Below are 18,521 nucleotides of genomic sequence, written 5' to 3' on the forward strand. Positions count from 1 at the left end.
GAATGCTGCTTTTCATAACTTTTCTTAGAGGAATAAATGCAATTATCATCTCATAGCAAATTTCAAAGATCTAAGCTATTTGCTTTTCAATTATAACATCAAGCAATTGACATCAACTGTTTTCTGTAAAGGACCACTGCATTGAATCAAGATGATGATTGATTGTGTGCTGATGATAAGAATAACAATGAAAGACCAAACTATAAAAATCCAATAAGAAATGCATGGATTAACATCTCTTTAAAGCATATGATTGCATGACAAGAGTCCAATTTCCAACCAGCAAAAACAAACACCCCTAATAATCACATTTTAGTTTACATCATGAGTCTGACATATTCATCCATGTTATATGAGGACAGGTACAAGCCTCCAGAGAAAATACTTATACCTACTCATGTTCTTGCAAAACATAGCAATGGAAGCCTTTTTTTTAGAAAAGGGAAATAACATCATAACTTACCCTGTAGTTCTCTTTCAGTATGTCGATGGATCTCCTTGAGATGTGGCTAACAAACTCATCCTCCATGTCAAAGTGCCGCCCAAACATCTTCTGGCTTTCCTCAGGATTCCCAACAATCTAGGCAAAGAAAAGTCATTGATTTATTCATAAAAGAAAATTACAAGTACTACTAACCATGCCTTAACATATATAAAATACAAAACTCTATTAATGTTCATCATTTTCCTCCAGAGATACAAGAAGTGTTCAATCACATCCAGTTTGCGTGGATTTCAAGCTTCCAATTTGTCCCAAAAACAAACCATGCTGACATACTCTTTTTTGTATTGGCTAAAGAACTATAACTTGCCCACCCAAAAAAAAAAAAGATTATAACTATCATTAAAACCACTGCTTGGACATACTATACATACCTTTACAGCCACCTTTTCGCCCTTCTTAGCAATCTGAAGTTCTTTATGATTTGCCTCTAGGGATGCAATTTTCCCAATGCCAACGAAATCCCTTGAAGGAATACAGATTGGAGTACCAACCTGAAAATGGGTAAAAACATTAACAAGTTGCTCAATATTCTTACGTGAAGGATAACTAAAATGAGGAAATGCTTTCATAACAATAGCATATTGGGGCCAAGGTAGCAGTCGAGGTAAGCTTCAGTGTTCAAGATTACAAACTTCACGTTTGGGTAGCAAACATATGAGTGATGTGTACACACTGTACAGAAAAGAGAGATGGTCCATATTGTAATAATAAAAACTAGAAAACATTGGATATGTTTTTGAAGTTGAGGCCCTAAGCACCCTCCCTTGGGAAAGGGCCCATTAGGCGCCTGCCAAGCTGGCCTAGGTGTAGCCTAGGCACCCTGTACAGTATGATTGCACAGACCAAGATGCGACTGTATAACAATCAGCAGAGGGATGTGGGCATTGTTGTAGTACGAATGCCAACTCTAAGCAGTAAGGAGACATGTCAAATATGAAATAGAACCACTAACCGAAATGTTGCAGGAGGTGGATGGATTCTTCTATGGATTCTTCTATCTGCCGAAAAAACTTGACAACCTATAGTGCATGGTGCTCTTTCAGTAAAATCTCTGTAGAAATCTTGACATGACGACAGAATAGGACGATGTGACTCAAAAGCTTTAGGTTGTTCCTAGGCCCCCAAACAGCGTACACCCTCACCTGGCTAGTGTGCCTTAACAATGTGCTCCCAATAGACCATTTAAAGAGTAGGACTGGACATTGCCATCAGGTGCTATACTGCTATGTGTGTAACAAGGTGTTCCTTGGTCAATGGCATTCCACCCAACACCTTAAAGAAAGACACATCATGTGGAGGTTGGCAATTCTAAGCTTCTACAGTCAAGTGGGATTTTTGGAGTGAATGAATTAGCAGGCCCCTCAAGGATAAAACTAACATAATAGGGTCGTTACAAGACTATTAGGCAACACGCAAGAAAGTTTTGGGAATACTGCACACAGATTTTGAGAATCAGTGGGAGGCCATTATGAGAAGCAATTTAACAAGTACAGGGATTGGGGGACCCCCGTAAGTGCAGGCACGTCCACAATTTTGCTTCCTTTCATTCCCCCTCCGTTTTAGACCTGGTTGAAACTAAACTCCCTGGGCCTTCCCTCTCCCTCATTCGGCAGGTATGGGGGTCTAGACCCTGCCAATGGGTGGCCTTAGATGCTCAAGGGGCATCACGTGGCATCTGAGTCATCTGGGATCCAACCCTTCACAACTTGTTATCTTCTAGAGTTGGCGAATTTTCAGTTTCCATTTCCCTCTCGAGAATTTCCCACTCTTTTCCCTGGAAATTCACTGCAGTATACGGTCCCAACTCTTCATTGACTAGACCCCGTTTCTGGGAAGAACTTAACCTTGAGGCCCTGGCCCCTCCACACTGTTGGTGCATTGGCAGAGATTTCAAATCTACAAGATGGTCATTCGAGAAAAATTCTAACTAGACAGTCTCGCAATCTATGTCAGATTTCTATGATCTGCTCTCTAGGTTAGAACTGATTAACCTCGCCCTCCAGGGAGCCTCTTTCACCTGGTCAGACCACTCTATCAACCCCACTCTTTCAAAACTTGATCGTTTTCTTATCTCTTTGGATTGGGATGCCGAATTTCCTGATTCACATTCCCTAGCCCTCCCTAAGCCCACTTCGGATCATTGCCCTATCTTGTTAGACATCATTCCAGCCCTCGATTGTCCAAGCCCTTCAGGTTTGAGCTGGCTTGGTTAGAGGAGGATAACTTCTGTAACCTTTTTCGCATTTGGTGGACCTCTTTCTCTATCCAAGTCCACAGATGGGTAGGGTTTCGGCTCCAAAAGAAGCTTCAATGCCTTAAAGGTTGTCTTAAAACTTGGAGTGGCCTTCTGCCAAGAAACTTCCAGTCCCAAAAGGCTTCTCTTCTCCATTCAATCCAATTGTGGGACTCTACAGAGGAGCGTCGTCCTCTTGCTTAAAGCGAGAGATTTCTCCGATCCAACGCCAAGTTCGACTCCAACTTCTCTTAAAGAAATAGGAAATTTTTTGGGCCCAGCAGTCTAGAGTGAAATGGCTTAAGCATGGTGACCTCAATACCGGCATTTTTCACAAAATAGCCAATTGTAGAAGAAGGGATAATACCATCACTCAGATTAGAGTGGGAGATACTGTGATTGATCAACCTCCTTTGATCGAAGCTATAATCACTTATCATTTCCAGAAACTTTTTGAGGCATCCCGAGGCCCTAGACCCTATTGGAAGATCTTTCTTTCCTAACCATCTCTCCCACCTTTGCTGGCTGGCTTGAGAGGCCATTTGGAGAGTCTGAGATCTTAAAGGAAATATTAGATCTTGGCCAAGATCGAGCCCCGGGCCCTGACGGATTCCCAATCGCTATTTTTAAGATTTTTTGGGAATCCATAAAAGAGGATATCCTTGCTTTCTTCCATGAATTCCATTCTAGAGGAATCATTCATCGTGCAATGAATGCTATTTTCATTGTACTCATTCCTAAAGTCGAGGGTGCGGAAGAACTAAAATATTTTAGACCTATTAGCTTGATCAATAGCTCGCCAAAGTGCTCGCTTTGAGATTGAGAGAGGTTCTCAGCTCGGTGATCTCGCCAACTCATGGAGCTTTCGCTAAAGAGCGTCAAATTCTCGATGGAGCATTCGTTGCCCATGAGGCTATCCACTCTCAGCATCGTGCCAAGCTACCTGGTTTAATCATTAAACTTGATTGGGAGAAAGCCTATGACCATGTTGATTGGTCCATCCTTGACGAGAATCTCCCTCGCGTGGCCTTCGGTAGTCAATGGAGAGATTGGATCAAAGGTTGCATTTCAGGCCCAAACTTCTCCATTCTTCTCAACGGCTCTCCCAAAGGTTTCTTCCCATCCTCTAGGAGACTCCGCCAAGGACATCCGGATCTCTTTCCCCCTTTTTGTTTGCAATTGTGGCTGAAATCTTCAGTAGGTCTATCTCTCGTGTTTACCAGGACGGCTTGCTCACAGGATTCAAAATCAGCCATTCAAGACCGCTGATTACTCACTTACAATACGCCGATGATACCTTTTTATTTTGTGAGGCGTCACAAGCACAACTCAACACTTCATGTTTTCCTCAAGATTTTTGAGATGACCACAGGCCTTAAGGTCAATAAGGTCAAATCTAAGATGAGTGGTGAGGCCTTGGACCCCTCAATCGTGAGGAACTTTGCTTCAATCTGGGGTTGCTCCTCGGAGCATCTGCCATCCTCATATCTGGGACTGCCCCTTTGCATACCAAAGCCTAGACTGAATCTATGGAGCCATATCATTGATGGATATGGCTGTAGATTCGCAGGGTGGAAAGGCAGATTCCTTTCTCCTGCTGGCTGCCTTACTTTAATAAAAGCCACCCTCTCGAGTACCCCCATTTTTCAGATGTCGCGATTCCATATGCTAGCCTCGGTGGCCCCATCTGGAGCAGCTAATTAGAAAGTTTTTGTGGTCCACCAATGGGGATAGGAAGATCCATTTAATATCTTGGCAGAATGTATGCAAACCTAAATCTCTAAGGGGGCTAGGCATTAGAACCCTCAAAGAGAATAACCTTCCTTGGTGGAGCTTAGCTACCCAAAGCAACCACCTGTGGCAGGAGGTGATCAATTCAAAATACCGCAGTTCCGACCCTTCATGGGTCCCCTCCCGACAAGCCCATAGAAACTCCTCGGGGATATGGAAATCTTTACTGCATTCTTACCCACACTTTCTGTCCAAGATCAGGTACAGGCCTAGGCAGGGCGACAAAACTCTCTTCTGGATCGATACTTGGCTGGAGAATGCACCCCTTAAAGATCTCTACCCTAGACTTTTCTTGCTGGCCTGTGACTTAAACACAACAGTGGAATCCCAGTTTCAGCTGATGGGTAATAGGAGGGTGTTGTGCCCCATCCTCAGAAGACCACTCTCGGATCCAGAATTTCAGGATTTCACAGCCCTCTCCAATACTCTAAATTATGTCTTCTTGCCCCTCCAGGGCCAAAGCAGCCTCATTTGGACCGCAACCACTCGGATTCCTTCTCGGTGGCCTCCTTCTACTCTTCTCTAGCTCATCCCAGAAGCCCCCCTGTCTGCCCCACTTCTATCGTAAACGAAGTTTGGATCCCTTTGGTCCCCCCCCCCCCAGGATACAATTTTTCAATTGGATACCTGGGTCCGAGAGAGCCGTTACCGTGGATCAATTACATAGAAGGGGTCTACAAATCCCAAACAGATGCATCATGTGCGCTGAAGATGAGGAGACCAATGCCCACCTCTTCATCCACTGCAAGTTCGCCTCAGCTATTTGGGCTAACATCCTTCAGCTATTCCAACGGCAGTGGACCACACCACCTGATGTGCCACATCTCATCAGCTCTACTTTCTCAACCCCATGGCCTAAGGCCGGCACAATGCTGTAGCAGGGTTCAGTGGCTGCCACTCTTTGGACTATCTGTACTGAGAGAAAGGCAAGAATATTTCAAAGTCAGTCATCCTCTTTGAATGCAGTAGTAGAAAATATTAGAGAATCTATCATCTTATGCGCCACCCACCACAAACACTTCAGAAATCTTTGCCACTCTGATTTCCCACACAGCTGGACTCCCATCCTCTCCTTCAAACCTCAAAGGCCCCCCTGCTCTTCCCTGTGGAGACCACCTAAAGGAGGCCACATCAAACTCAACTTTGACGGGTGCCCTCTCGGAAATCCAGGCCTTGCAGGCATAGGTGGCTTGTTCAGCGACCACAACAGCAATACCCTTTGCTCCTTTTCTATTCCCATTGGTGTCTCTGACTCAACTACTGCAGAGGCCTCTGCCCTCCGGGAAGGCCTCAGTGTGTTACATACTAGCTGCGGGTAGTATGTTACCATTGAAAGCGACTCTTACAGTGTTATAGCTTGGGCCTTATGCACTGCCCCTTGGCCTTGGAGGCTGGAAAGTACTTTCGAAGAAATCTGTCATCTCACAAGGAATGTACACATCTCGTGAAATCACGTTTGTAGAGAAGCAAATGGTGAGGCTGATTCTCTGGCAAAGGCAGCCGCTACCTTGTCTAATGCCAACCTGAGACACCTCTAGGGAACCTTAGCTCAGTCTGCTATCACAGATTGGAATCGATATATTAACTCGATTCATGTAAAGCTTTTTTGGCATACCCATGGTTCTGTACAGGCAACCCGTTTGTGGGTTGCCTATTTTTTTGGTGGAACCTGTCTGTGGGTATCCTGCCCCCGCTCTTCATACTTTCTGTACTCCTTTTAAGTTTAATACAGTCAACATATTAAAATAATAATAATAATAATAATAAGTACAGGCTGGTATCTCCACCCAAATTTCGTATGAAATTAAAATTTGTTCGTAACCAAAAGAATAACCCAGGACTGCATGTGCTGGTGGGGTACTTAGAGAACAGTAGGGAAGAATACACATGGCCCATTTGGGGCCTCAATAAAGAGGGAACTCCACTGAAGCAGAGGCTGGAGCTTTGATCATGGGTTTAAAATGCATTGGTACTAGATGAACAGACGTAGTCATACAGGGGAATTCAATCAAAGTAGCTGGGTGGATTAGCCAGGAAAAGGGGTCCCATGAAGGCTCCACCAGGTGTTTGAGGAAATACCAATGAAATTGCTGATTCCTCTGCACGAGGAGTCCACAAACTGAACATCATAAGGAGCTATTTAGAAATAGAGAGATCTGTATTGACCATTTAAAGATGTGATTTTTACATGTAAATCCATTTTTTATTCAATTGGGGGTGTTGGGGGAACAAGGGGGATGGGGGATTAAAAGACAGCTTCAACGATACAGCCTTGGCAATCAATGGGCTATGATTTTCCACCCCAAATGCATCTATGCTAACACGCAAAAATGCTGCAAATAATAATCATTTTCCATTCTAGTTGGAAAGGGTTCCCCTCCCCTTTCCAACACCATTGTATGGCTCCAATGGGAGTTCTGCAGCTAATGCTAGTACCTCGTGCAGCCTTCCCAAAAAGGCCTAATAATGCTCAATGATCTAAAAACTGTTTAACAAATTATGTGATTAATTTGATCAAAAAAATAAATAGCACGGCCATCGTACAAGAAACAAGAACAAAAAAGTCAATTATGAATTTCTCTTGATGATCAAGATAAAAAAAAAAATCGTTCTTTTTGAGATTGGAGGCTGCATTGTTTCACCATCAGAAATATATTGTTAGCAGGGCCATTCCTTGTACAACACGAAAAATTTGGAAGGAATTGCTCATTTCATCTAAAGGACCAGGGTTTTAGTCATTAGCTGGCATGTCATATTTTAAGATATGTCAGAGTAGTATGCTATAACCCATAGGATAAGGCATGTCACAAGCATGCATGACTACTCTCCCCCAACAAGAATAAATTACATATGTCCATCTACTAATCTTTTTTTTTTTCTGATCGTCTACATTCATCTATCTATCTAGCTGCATGAGTGTATTTCCACATGCATGCAAGCACACACATGAAGCATTGGGAAGAATGTCTCTGCCTGTGTCAATATGTTCTTAGTCACCAGAATGTGTCCTAAGAACCTTGAAATAACCGCATTTTAGAACACAAAAAGGTTAAAAAAAAAAAGGGCCGCTTTTCAGATGACATCAATGAAAAACATTCACATTTAATGTTCAAATCTTGGGCTTAGAATCTGGGTTCAGTAAGGTAAACTACTCAAAAGTTGATCTACGTGAGGATCAGTGTAAAAATACCTTTGCAATGCCTTCAAGTATCTCAACACCGACTATAATTGGATCCTTCTTGTTGAAGACACAATTTGGCATTATCTTGAGAACACATGGGAATATCGCCTCATCTGCAGATTCCTTCTTTTTATCTTCCTTAAGGTTATCAATGTAAGCCTTAAATTGATCAAATAGGTGATAAATAATATCTGCTGTAAAAATGGTCACACCAGTCTCTTCTGCAAGCTCCTGAGCCTCAGGAGTTACCTTGACATCAAATGCCAAAATGGTAGCATATTCCTTCTTTTTTCTCTCAAGCATAACACTGGCTCTCATGACATCCTTCTTATGCACAGGGCCTATGCTTATACCGCTCACGGGAATGTTCACAGCTGGGCTTTTCAAGAACTCCAACAATGCCTCCAATGAACCCAAAGTCGATGATTGCACACAAACACCCTCTCCACTCTTATCTATCTTGTTCATAACTGTCTTCATATCCTGCATTGCTTCATCCTTGATGTCTTCCAAATCATCATCAGGCCCCACCACATAAAGCTGGGTCCCAGCAATAGCATGCTCAAGGCCCTACAAATGAAAACAAACCAAAGAACTACATATTTTAAAACTAATATACAGAAAAGATCAATATGAAAATCTCAATACACTTTGTGCATGACACCTCACCTGTGCAGTAATCTTAATCCCCTGTGCAGCCTTGAGCTCTTTATGATGTTGGTAAGTCCCCTGAAGCAAGAAAACCACAAACTCCATCAGCATTAGCAATTACATTGAAGACAGGTACATAGTGCTAGGTACCCAGAAGTAATATGTTCACCGTCTCATATATATCCTATACAGTTAACACTGAACTACATTGTTAGCATGGGTACTATATGCATGCTACACTATTTCTAACATGATATAAACAAAACTGTTTACAATAAATAACTAATTTCCCATTGATATAGTAACCCAGATATATCTATCATTTTTTTTCTTTTTTTTCTTTTTTTTCTTTTTTTGGGTCATATCCCAGATGTTCTGTTTTTTTTTTTTTTGGAAGACTGCAAACCAGATATCTATTATTCTAATAGTATCTAATGAAGCAATAGTACAAATATAAAAATAAATAGAATCAGATAACTACAAAAGAAGATGAGAAAAACTTCATTCATGAATGTTTTCTTGGATGAAGTTAACAAACTTCATTTATGGATGAAATCAACGAACTTCATCCATCAATGCCATTGGTGCATGATTCTTAAGAATCATTGGCCAATGATATTCATCCAACATTTCACTGTTTGGAAATTATTAGAATTATCAAATTATTAGTAGTACACCAAACACCACAGTTTAAAAACATGGTGATTCAACTAGGACTTCCCTTGAACCCTGGAAGGACAAGGTTAAATGAAACATAGCCTATTCTCTTCAGAATCAGCAAAGTTTGACCGAGTTGTCAGATCAAGGCTATGTCAAGTCCTGTTCCGAGTGAGTCTTTTTAAAATATTCTGAACACTATGGTCTACATGATAGTGATCATCAACAGCAAGAAGCTCCTAAGTTGGGGAGTGCAATAGGAGTGCTCTTTCAATAAAGATACATAAAATATAGGAAATTTTTAACAAAACTAAAAGTTTACACAGTTTGATATATATATATATATATATGGAAGATGCAACCTTAAAATGTAGAATTCAGGTGCACCACAAAAATCCATCAAAAAAACGTTGTTTTGATGATTTTTTTTTTTTTGAAGAAGAAAGTTAACTTGTATTGCTCCCAGAGGAGTGCACAGAACAACAAGTCAAAGTAGCCCGCCAAGCAAAAAATACGGGCTGGTGACGTTAAAGGCCATGTGTGTGCACAAAAATTTACAAAAAAGGACTGCATCCAAAAAACTGCAGTGGGGGAGATTCGCCTGATTGGGGGTCCTTCAAGGGTTAAGAGCGGCTCCTGATCTCGCAAGATAGTCGGCTTCAGAGTTTACTTCCCTCCATATGTGATTCCAAGAACATTGAGATTGCTGCAGAGATGGTGGATTTAATCAAAGATGTGAAGGAGACTCCACAGACAAGCTGTACGAGATAACATCCCTTGAGTCTCCTTCGATGATCAAATTTGGCCCCCAGTTGATGTTGAACAGATTGAGGCCCTCTAGGAGAGCAAGAGATTCAGCCGTGGTGGAGTCGGCTAAGCCAATTAGGAAGGAATAGGAGACGGATTTGCCTAAATAATTCCTAAAAATTCCATCTATGACCGCCAGGCCTGGGTTGCAGAGTGAACTGCTATCAAAGTTTAATTTGGATTGCCCTATCTCGGGCGGCCTCCATAGAGATCCCCTAGAAATGCTAGATGGCCTCAGTTGAAGAATCTCATTCCAGTTGTGAAGAAAATTGGAGGAGCTGAAAGGCTTGAAAGGGCCGTCATTTGAAGCCCAGAAAACGACAAGGGAGAGAATGCGGCTTCTCACGTCATTCAGGCTGGATCTGGTCCCACAGAAAATACAGTGATTTTTCTCTATCCAGATGACCCAGAGGGTAGCGGCCACTGACACTTTCCATAGGAGGATCCCAGTGGTGGACCAAGGATGGGGATGGAGGGAGGTGAAGATCTGGGGTACCAAGGGAGCCTGAGAATGGATCCCCACAGATCGTATGCTGTACAGCGCAGTGGAGGAAGAGTTGATCATTGGTCTCCTCGTCCTCCCTACACGTAATGCATCTATAGGGGAGAGGGATGCCTCTTTGCTGGAGTTGGTCAACAGTGAGAGCCCTGAGGACGATGGCCAGCCATGAGAAGACTCAAGTCTTGGGGGGAATGAATGAGAGCCAAGCTTTGGAGCAAGCAGGTTGGGCCCTAGCAGGAACGAGCTTCAACGCCAAAAGGGTCTTGTAGTGTGAGGCTACTGAAAATTGGCCACTAGCTGTAGGGCACCACAACATACAGTCATTGCCTGAGGAGGGTAAGGGAGAGGAGTGAATAAGGGTCAAGAGGGATGAGAACTCAGCAATTTCTTCCTCCATCAAAAGATTTCTGAAAATTAGACTCCAGGTTCTGGAGGAGCCCTTGGTTTCGAAATGGTCTGATACAAGAGCCCGAGGATTACTGGCTAAGAGGAATAGCCTAGGGAAGAGTGTTTTTAAAGGTAAGTGACCAATCCAACAGTCAAACCAGAACTGAATTTGATTCCCTTCCCTTGGGTAGAATCGAATGTTGGCACAGAAATTAGAGTGACACCTGATGACTGATTGCCAAAAACCCGAGGGGGAATTAGAGATGGGGAAGGCAATGGCACTTAAGGCGAAGAATGGACTGCCACAGGTGGTTCTCAAGGGTGGGTAGTCTCCACCACCACTTGCCTAGGAGGGCGAGATTATTGAGTCTGAGGATGCGAATACCAAGTCCCCCTTAACTTTGTGGTCGGCATATTCTTTCCCATGAGACCAGGTGAAACTTGCTTGTCCCACCCTCACCTGACCACAGAAAGTTCTTCATCAGTTGATCAAGCCGTGATGCTTCCAAGGCTGGCATGTGGAACATAGGCATTTGAAATATTGGGACATTGGATAGCATGACTTAGATCAGGGTAACTTTTCTGCCAAGTGAGAAGAACCTACCTTTCCACCCAGTCAACCTCCTATCGAATTTGTCTACGATGTGGCTCCATTGGCATTTTTTAGGTTTACCCAGGCATAGAGGAAGACCAAGGTAAGTGGAGGGGAGTTCTTCGACCTAACAGCCCCATCTCTCAGCCAGGTAGTCGATGGTTAGGTCGTCGGTACAGATCCCCATCATCTTGGTCTTGGACACATTGATGTGGAAGCCAGTCGCCAATTCAAAAAGTTTGAGAAACAGGAGCAGGGTATCTGAGTGAGGGGTGCTAGCTTCACAGAACATGAGAGTATTGTCGGCATACTGGAGATGAGACACTTCAGGCCGGCGACTACTAGATTTGAAGCCCACCAGCCATCCTCTATCATAAAGTCTAGCTACTGATCTGCTAAAAACTTAGGCCACTATACCAAAAAGAAAGAGAGAGAGAGGGGGTCGCGTTGTCGTAGTCCATTGGAGGATTTGAAGTAGCCCGTCGGTGATCCATTAATCAAGACCAAGAACATGGGGGCAATCTTGAAACCAAGTCCTCCACTTAATCCCAAAGCCCATTTGATTGAGGGTCTCGTCGAGGAAGGCCCAATCGACATGGTCATAGGCCTTCTCCCAGTCGAGTTTGACTACTAGGCCCTGGGTTTTGGATAAGTGTCTTGAGTGGGATAAATTGATGGCCAATAAGAGCCCCATCAAGAATCTGACGGTCTTTAACAAAAGCCCCTTGATTTTGTGAGATGACCCATCCCAAGACTTTGTGGAGGCGGGTGGCAAGAACATTGGATAGGATTTTATAGGATCTATTTATGAGGCTAATAGGGCGAAAATCATTGAGTTCTTCAGTCCCCTCAATCTTGGGGATCAAGGCAATGAAAGTGGCATTCATGCCCTTATGGATAATGCCCCTATGGATAATGCCCCTATTGTGGAATTCTTCTAAAAAAGCTAGAATATCAGGTTTGAGGATCTCCCAAATATATTTGAATAACACTACAGGGAACCCATCGGGTCCCGGAGCCCTATCCAAAGGTAGAGCATTGATAGCGGCAAGAGTTTCTTCCTCTTGAAATGGCTGTTCCAGCTTGGCAGCAGCTTCGAGGGGGATTGAATTGAAAGATAGATCGCCCATGACGAGTCGAGCACCTGTGGGGGCTGAGAACAGGGAGCTAAAAAAGTCTATGGCTGCAAGACAGATTAGGGGTGCGCTATCGAGGACTGATCCTAGGCATTCCAAAACATTAGACCTTTCAGGAACCGACATTTCCTGGCTCAAGCACCTGCTCTCCACAATGAAGAGCACTTGATTTAGAACTAGAATACATCACGCTTTTTTTTTATAACCGAAACCTATTATAGCTAAAATTGAATAATTGTTTGGCAAAAACTTTTCCACATTTTCTAGCTGAACCACATCCTCAAATCCTCGCTCATTAATGCCACCCCAACACTTCACATATACTTGAGTCGCATTTTAAAGATGAGCTAACTTCCCATACATCTTGGGAGTGTCTAGGGAAACTTATAGATCAACAATTCTGGACTAGCTGCCAAATTCAGTTCACTGGGCAATGTTGCTGGGCACTTGGAGTTTCATTTTTGTTTCTTTAAATTTCCATTCAAACAGAAAGGTATGGACTAATTGGGAACACGTCTAGAAGAGAAAAATAAGGACAAGAAGATTTTATATGTTCAAAGGGCCCATTTGCATATAAAATGAAAAGAGGAGGGAGGCCTCTAAGCCCAATCACCGCCACCAAAGAGAAGTTGTCATGGGCACTGGATCACAACCAAGAAGAATGGGAAAAGGACAATTGGACATATGCAGATCACTGCATATTTTCATATTTCTTCTTTTTTGTCAGAGATGGGTGTCAGATCGAGGTTGGCACTTGTGAGACAACATATATTGTGAGACAACCTTATGTGAGGCCCCAAGCAAGGTAGGCCACATATATTGTGAGACAACCTTATGTGAGCTACTGGTTTTGGGAATTACGCTGTTGCCACTGCAATCTATTAGGTTTACTCACTATGTACCATGATAAAAAATGGACATCTTTGTGTTGGTTGAACCATAGGTTCCGGAATCTCTCACCCAAGGCGGTAATTCCACTTCAAAGTCCCGATTCGACAGAAAGCAACTTGCACTTGATGGCAGCCCCATTGTTGCCCCTAAAAATTCATTCATGGCAAAGTGTAGTCGCCCTAAACTGGACAAAAATATCACATTCAACTGCTACCTCTATTGTATCCTAAGTTCTAAGACATTTTCGAATATGTTTTGTATCCAAGGAGTTTCTGGTAACTAAGATCACAGGGTGTTCCCCATCTCCATGTGCTTAGAGAACCCAATGCTGGTACTTGGAAAGGACTTCAGCAGGTTTTTCTCGGATTTGGGGGAGGGGTGGGGATGGTTTTGATCAGGAATTACTTCCAATCCCGGGAGATTACCACCAAACACCACCACCACCCCTCCCCCTCTCCCTCCCCTTTATCATTTCAATTCCTTGTTACAAGGATGAATCGTTTCCAATAACATTACAAAAAAATGTCATCTCAGCCATGAATGTGCATGTATAACAGGAATGTCCACTTGTCATCATGTGAACCACTTATGTATTTATATTTAAGGTAATTTTTAATAATACAATCAGATGCAAATAACAATAATTTACATAGTGTCTTAAAATTTTGAACATGTGTGGTGTCAAAGATCTGGACAAAATACACAGATTTTGAATTTGCGCAAAGTTTAGACAAGTGTCTCTAAGATTCACACACCATATACTCTAACACACAGGACATAAGGGGGAGAATGGGTCAGATCAGGTCCGGATCCACCTGGATCCAGATCTGGATCTGAATAGTATACATTGGATCTGGTTCGGGATCCAATCGGATCCAAAATATTCAGATCCGGATCCAAACCCAAAATTATGTATAGGATCCAGATCTGGATTACCCAACTGATACACCACCACCGATTACTCGCAAACAGCCTTTCAATCCATAACTTTTTCCCTGAAGTCCTCTGGTACTCTGCTAGCATATCCTTCAACCTTCAATCTCGAAACAAAGGAAATCCAAACCCAAAAAACTTAACTCTTGAAACCAAAGTTTAAAAAATCGTCGAGTCGAGCAGGATTCGCCCGGTTCGACTCGGGAATCGCCTAATACCGAGCGGGATCCACGAATAAACCGGGAATCGCCCGTGTCCAGAGAGAACCGGGCGATTACCAATAGTGAATCGCGAGTCAGACCGAGTCACCCGCAAGAACACGAGCTGCACAGTGTTCTTCACGGGATTTAAATTTTTATGTCAATTTGTTATCAATTTTCAACTTTTTCAGCCTTATGAATGAATCTTGCAGGCTTTAATTCAAATTTCTCATCCATTTCAGTCAATAAAACGAATTAAAAAGCATTGTTTTTTATGAACAAATTTGGATCGAAGAGTGAGTTTTAGGGTTTCCGCCATTTCACTGATTTCAAGCGAAAGAACGCATCATTTTTTGTAAAATTTCAAGGTGAGTGATCGTAAGAGTGTTGGTCAGAATTTTTTGTTCATAATTTGTGATTATGAATACAAATCAATTTTGAGTCTAAAGGCACGGGTGCACGAAGAACAGGTAAGAACTGTGTTTTTTTTTTTTTTTCTGCCATGCGATCAAATTCAGTCAATATTTTGCAAATCATATTAAATTTATTAAATTTATACGGTTTTGATTCGTTGTAGTATTGTTTATCATCACATGTACTCAATTTGATTATATTTATTCAATTTGAGTTGGATTTTTGAGAAAAAAAGACTGATGTCTGTTAGAAAAAAATGGACTGAGTTTTTTTTTTTTCCATTATTCTCTCAATTTCAGTAAATATTTTGCAAATAATGTGTTGAATTTATATGGTTTTGATTCGTTATAGTGTGGTTTATCAGCACACGTATTCAATTTTATCTGATTTATTCAATTTGAGCTTGATTTTTGAGATTGAATGACTGATGTCTGTGAAGAACTGCGCTTTTTTTTTTTTTCCCCTCAATTCAATCGATTTTATTTAATATTTTGATAGTAATGTGTTAATATTATAGGGTTGATAATAATGTGTTAATATTATAGGGCTTTTGATTCCTTATAGTGTTGTTTATCAAAACATGTATTCAATTTGATGTAATTTATTCGATTTGAGGTAGATTTTTTAGTTGGAATGACTGATGTTAAGTTGGTTTGTGAAGAACTGGGTTTTTTTTTTTTTTTATTCATGATCAATTTTTTTGATCATGATTTTCCGAAAAATTGTTTTTGATTATCATGAGGAATTAAACAATATTTTTAATTTTTATTGTTAAATTTCTAGTTCAAAAAATTCATGTTGATAGATTATTTATGGAAAAAAATAGATGTTATTATATTTTTAATGCAAAACTATATTTTTTAATTTGTTGTTAATGCAAAAAATTACATTAACAAATACATGTTGTTAAACTGTATTATATTATTAATGCAGTTTTGCATTAAAAAAGTATTTTTAATTTTTAAAATTTTTAATGCAAAAAATAAATGTTGTTAAAATGTATTATCATGAGGAATTAAAATGAATATCATTGTAAAAACATCGTGGCATGTTATTATATTTTTAATGCCAAACTGTATTTTTAATTTGTTGTTAATGCAAAACAATACATTAAACTGTATTATATTTTTAATGCAGTTTTGCATTAACAAAGTATTTTTAATTTTTTAAATTTTTAATGCAAAAAATACATGTTGTGAAACTGTATTATCATAAGGAATTAAAGTGAATATCATTGTAAAAAAATCGTGGCATGTTATTATATTTTTAATGCAAAAGTGTATGTTTTAATTTGTTTTTAATGCAAAAAAATACATTAACAAATACATGTTGTTAAACTGTATTATATTTTTAATGCAGTTTTGCCTTAAAAATGTATTTTTAATTTTTTAAATTTTTAATGCAAAAAATACATGTTGTTAAATTGTATTATCATGAGGAATTAAAGTGAATATCATTGTAAAAAAATCGTGGCATATTATTATATTTTTAATGCAAAACTGTATTTTTTAATTTGTTGTTAATGCAAAAAAAGACATTAACAAATACATGTTGTTAAACTGAATTATATTTTTAATGCAGTTTTGCATTAAAAATGTATTTTAAATTTTTAAAATTTTTAATGCAAAAAATACATATTGTTAAACTGTATTATCATGAGGAATTAAAGTGAATATCATTGTAAAAAAATCGTGGCATGTATGATAATTATATTATCTTGCAATTTTCAATTTTATTATTAAATTTTTAATGCAAAAAATGTATGTTCTTGATAATTGAGTTCTAGCCATGTTTGGAGCTTGCATTTTTTACTATATTATCTTGCATATTTGTAATTGAGATGTACGACTATTTGTGATCATTTCAATCGAGTTGGGATTGTGCCGACTATATCATTGTAAATTTTATTTGTGGCATTGTGAATGACTATATCATTGTAAATGTTTTTTGTGTCAAATATACGTGTAGTGGCATTATAGATGACTATATTAATGTAATTTTTTTCTTGAATCTAAGTGTGACTTATACAGAATTTTTTTTATCTATAATGTTGCATAAATATATTTTTTTTTCTCAGTAGGAACTAATTCATGTTTGTCAAAATGAAGATTTGTGACAAGTCCATATGTATTGCCATTGTGAATTACTATACCATTGTAAATATATTTTTTATTGATACTATATCAATGTAAATTTATTGTTCTATATGTAGTGGCTGATATAGGCTATTTTTATCTATAATGTTGCACAAATAAATTATTTTTCCCAGTAGGAATTAAAATATTTTTGTCAATAGAAGTATTTTGCATTAACAACAAATATAACTTCATGAACTATCCCTATATATTACAACTACACATGGTGATTATTTTTCATGTTGAATTGTCAGGTTAATTTTTAACATTTTACATTTTAAAGTTGAACCATGAGAAGATCTGCAGAAGACCTTGCATGGGGTCAGACTTGATCCCAACAAAAAAGACAAAATTAATTACTGCCAAAGAATGATAAGTAGTGGGGTACATAGGCTCAAGCAACACTTGGCAGGGGTTAAGGGAGATGTTTCTGCGTGCAATAGTGTCCCTAATAATGTAAGAAAACAGATGGCGGCATTTCTCAAGGCTACCAAAGGTAAAAAAATTGCAAAGCAGAGGATGGATGAGGAGATAGCTAGTTTATATACGCCATCAAGCGGGAATGATCCAGAAGAGTAGTATAATAATGACTGGGAGATGGCTACAAGAATAAGTTTACATGAAACATACCAGAGGGAATGCGGATTTAGAATACCTGGTGGTAATGACATGGGCATGCATGGCAGGCCTAGCTAAGACATGCATAGCGGGCCCAGCTCGAGCATGTATGACGGGCCCAGCTCAAATATGTATGGAGGGGTTGGTGGCAATATGTATCAAGAGGAATCAGACGTTGAAGAAATTGTTTCTAGCTTATCTAGGAGTGTCAGTATTGCAGGTCATGATCATATAGACCCATTTCTCTCAAAGCTTAAGTCAGAACAGATGACCCTCAAAGGCATGGTGAAAGAAACATGTTGGGCCGATATATAGGAAAATGGTTCTACGATAAAGGGATCCCCTTTGATGCAGCTAATAGCCCATATTTTCCACCTATGGTAAACGCAATCCAGAGAGCCGAGCCTGGGGTAAAACCCCCGACGGCATATGAGCTCAGTGGGCCAATATTGGATGAAGAGGTGGAGGAAGTTAGAAAGTGGATTGAAGAATATAAGCAGAGTTGGCCAAGAACAAGCATTACTCTTCTGAGTGATGGTTAGTTGAATAAAGTTAGCAAAAAAGAGTTTGTAAACTTCTTGGCCTATTCTCCAAAAGGTACATCTTTTTTATCTAGCAAGGACGTATCAAGGACGAAGAAGGATGCAAACTTCTACGTACGACTATATGATCAGATAGTGGAGGAGGTGGGCGATAAGCACGTAGTGCAGTTTATTACGGACAATGCGCGTGCATGTGTTCCTGCGGGCAGCAAATTGATGGATAAGAGGAAGCATCTAGTATGGACCCGTGTGCTGCACACAGCATCAATCTTATGTTAGAGGAGTTCGGTGAGATCAAAATTGTGAAGGAGACTCTACAGGAAGCGAGGTTGGTGTCGAGATTTAT

The 18,521-nt window shown here is 40.2% G+C and overlaps 1 protein-coding gene across 1 annotated transcript in view; it reads right to left on the bottom strand.

The window, feature by feature from the left end:
• LOC148781992 (uncharacterized) overlaps window positions 1–18,521 on the bottom strand; it is a gene marked incomplete at its 5' end in the record, with an annotated part of 51,732 nt that overhangs the window by 838 nt on the left and 32,373 nt on the right. The window contains 4 exons of the mRNA XM_088866251.1: window positions 464–580; window positions 877–996; window positions 7,720–8,280; window positions 8,380–8,439. Of these exons, the coding sequence (XP_088722377.1) occupies window positions 464–580; window positions 877–996; window positions 7,720–8,280; window positions 8,380–8,439 (858 nt within the window). The remainder of the gene's footprint in view (window positions 1–463; window positions 581–876; window positions 997–7,719; window positions 8,281–8,379; window positions 8,440–18,521) is intronic.

The sequence above is a fragment of the Amborella trichopoda genome, chromosome 5, assembly GCF_054954075.1.
Source record: "Amborella trichopoda isolate Santa Cruz 75 chromosome 5, AtrichopodaSantaCruz75HAP2 v2.0, whole genome shotgun sequence".
In the NCBI taxonomy this organism is placed as follows: Eukaryota; Viridiplantae; Streptophyta; class Magnoliopsida; order Amborellales; family Amborellaceae; genus Amborella; species Amborella trichopoda.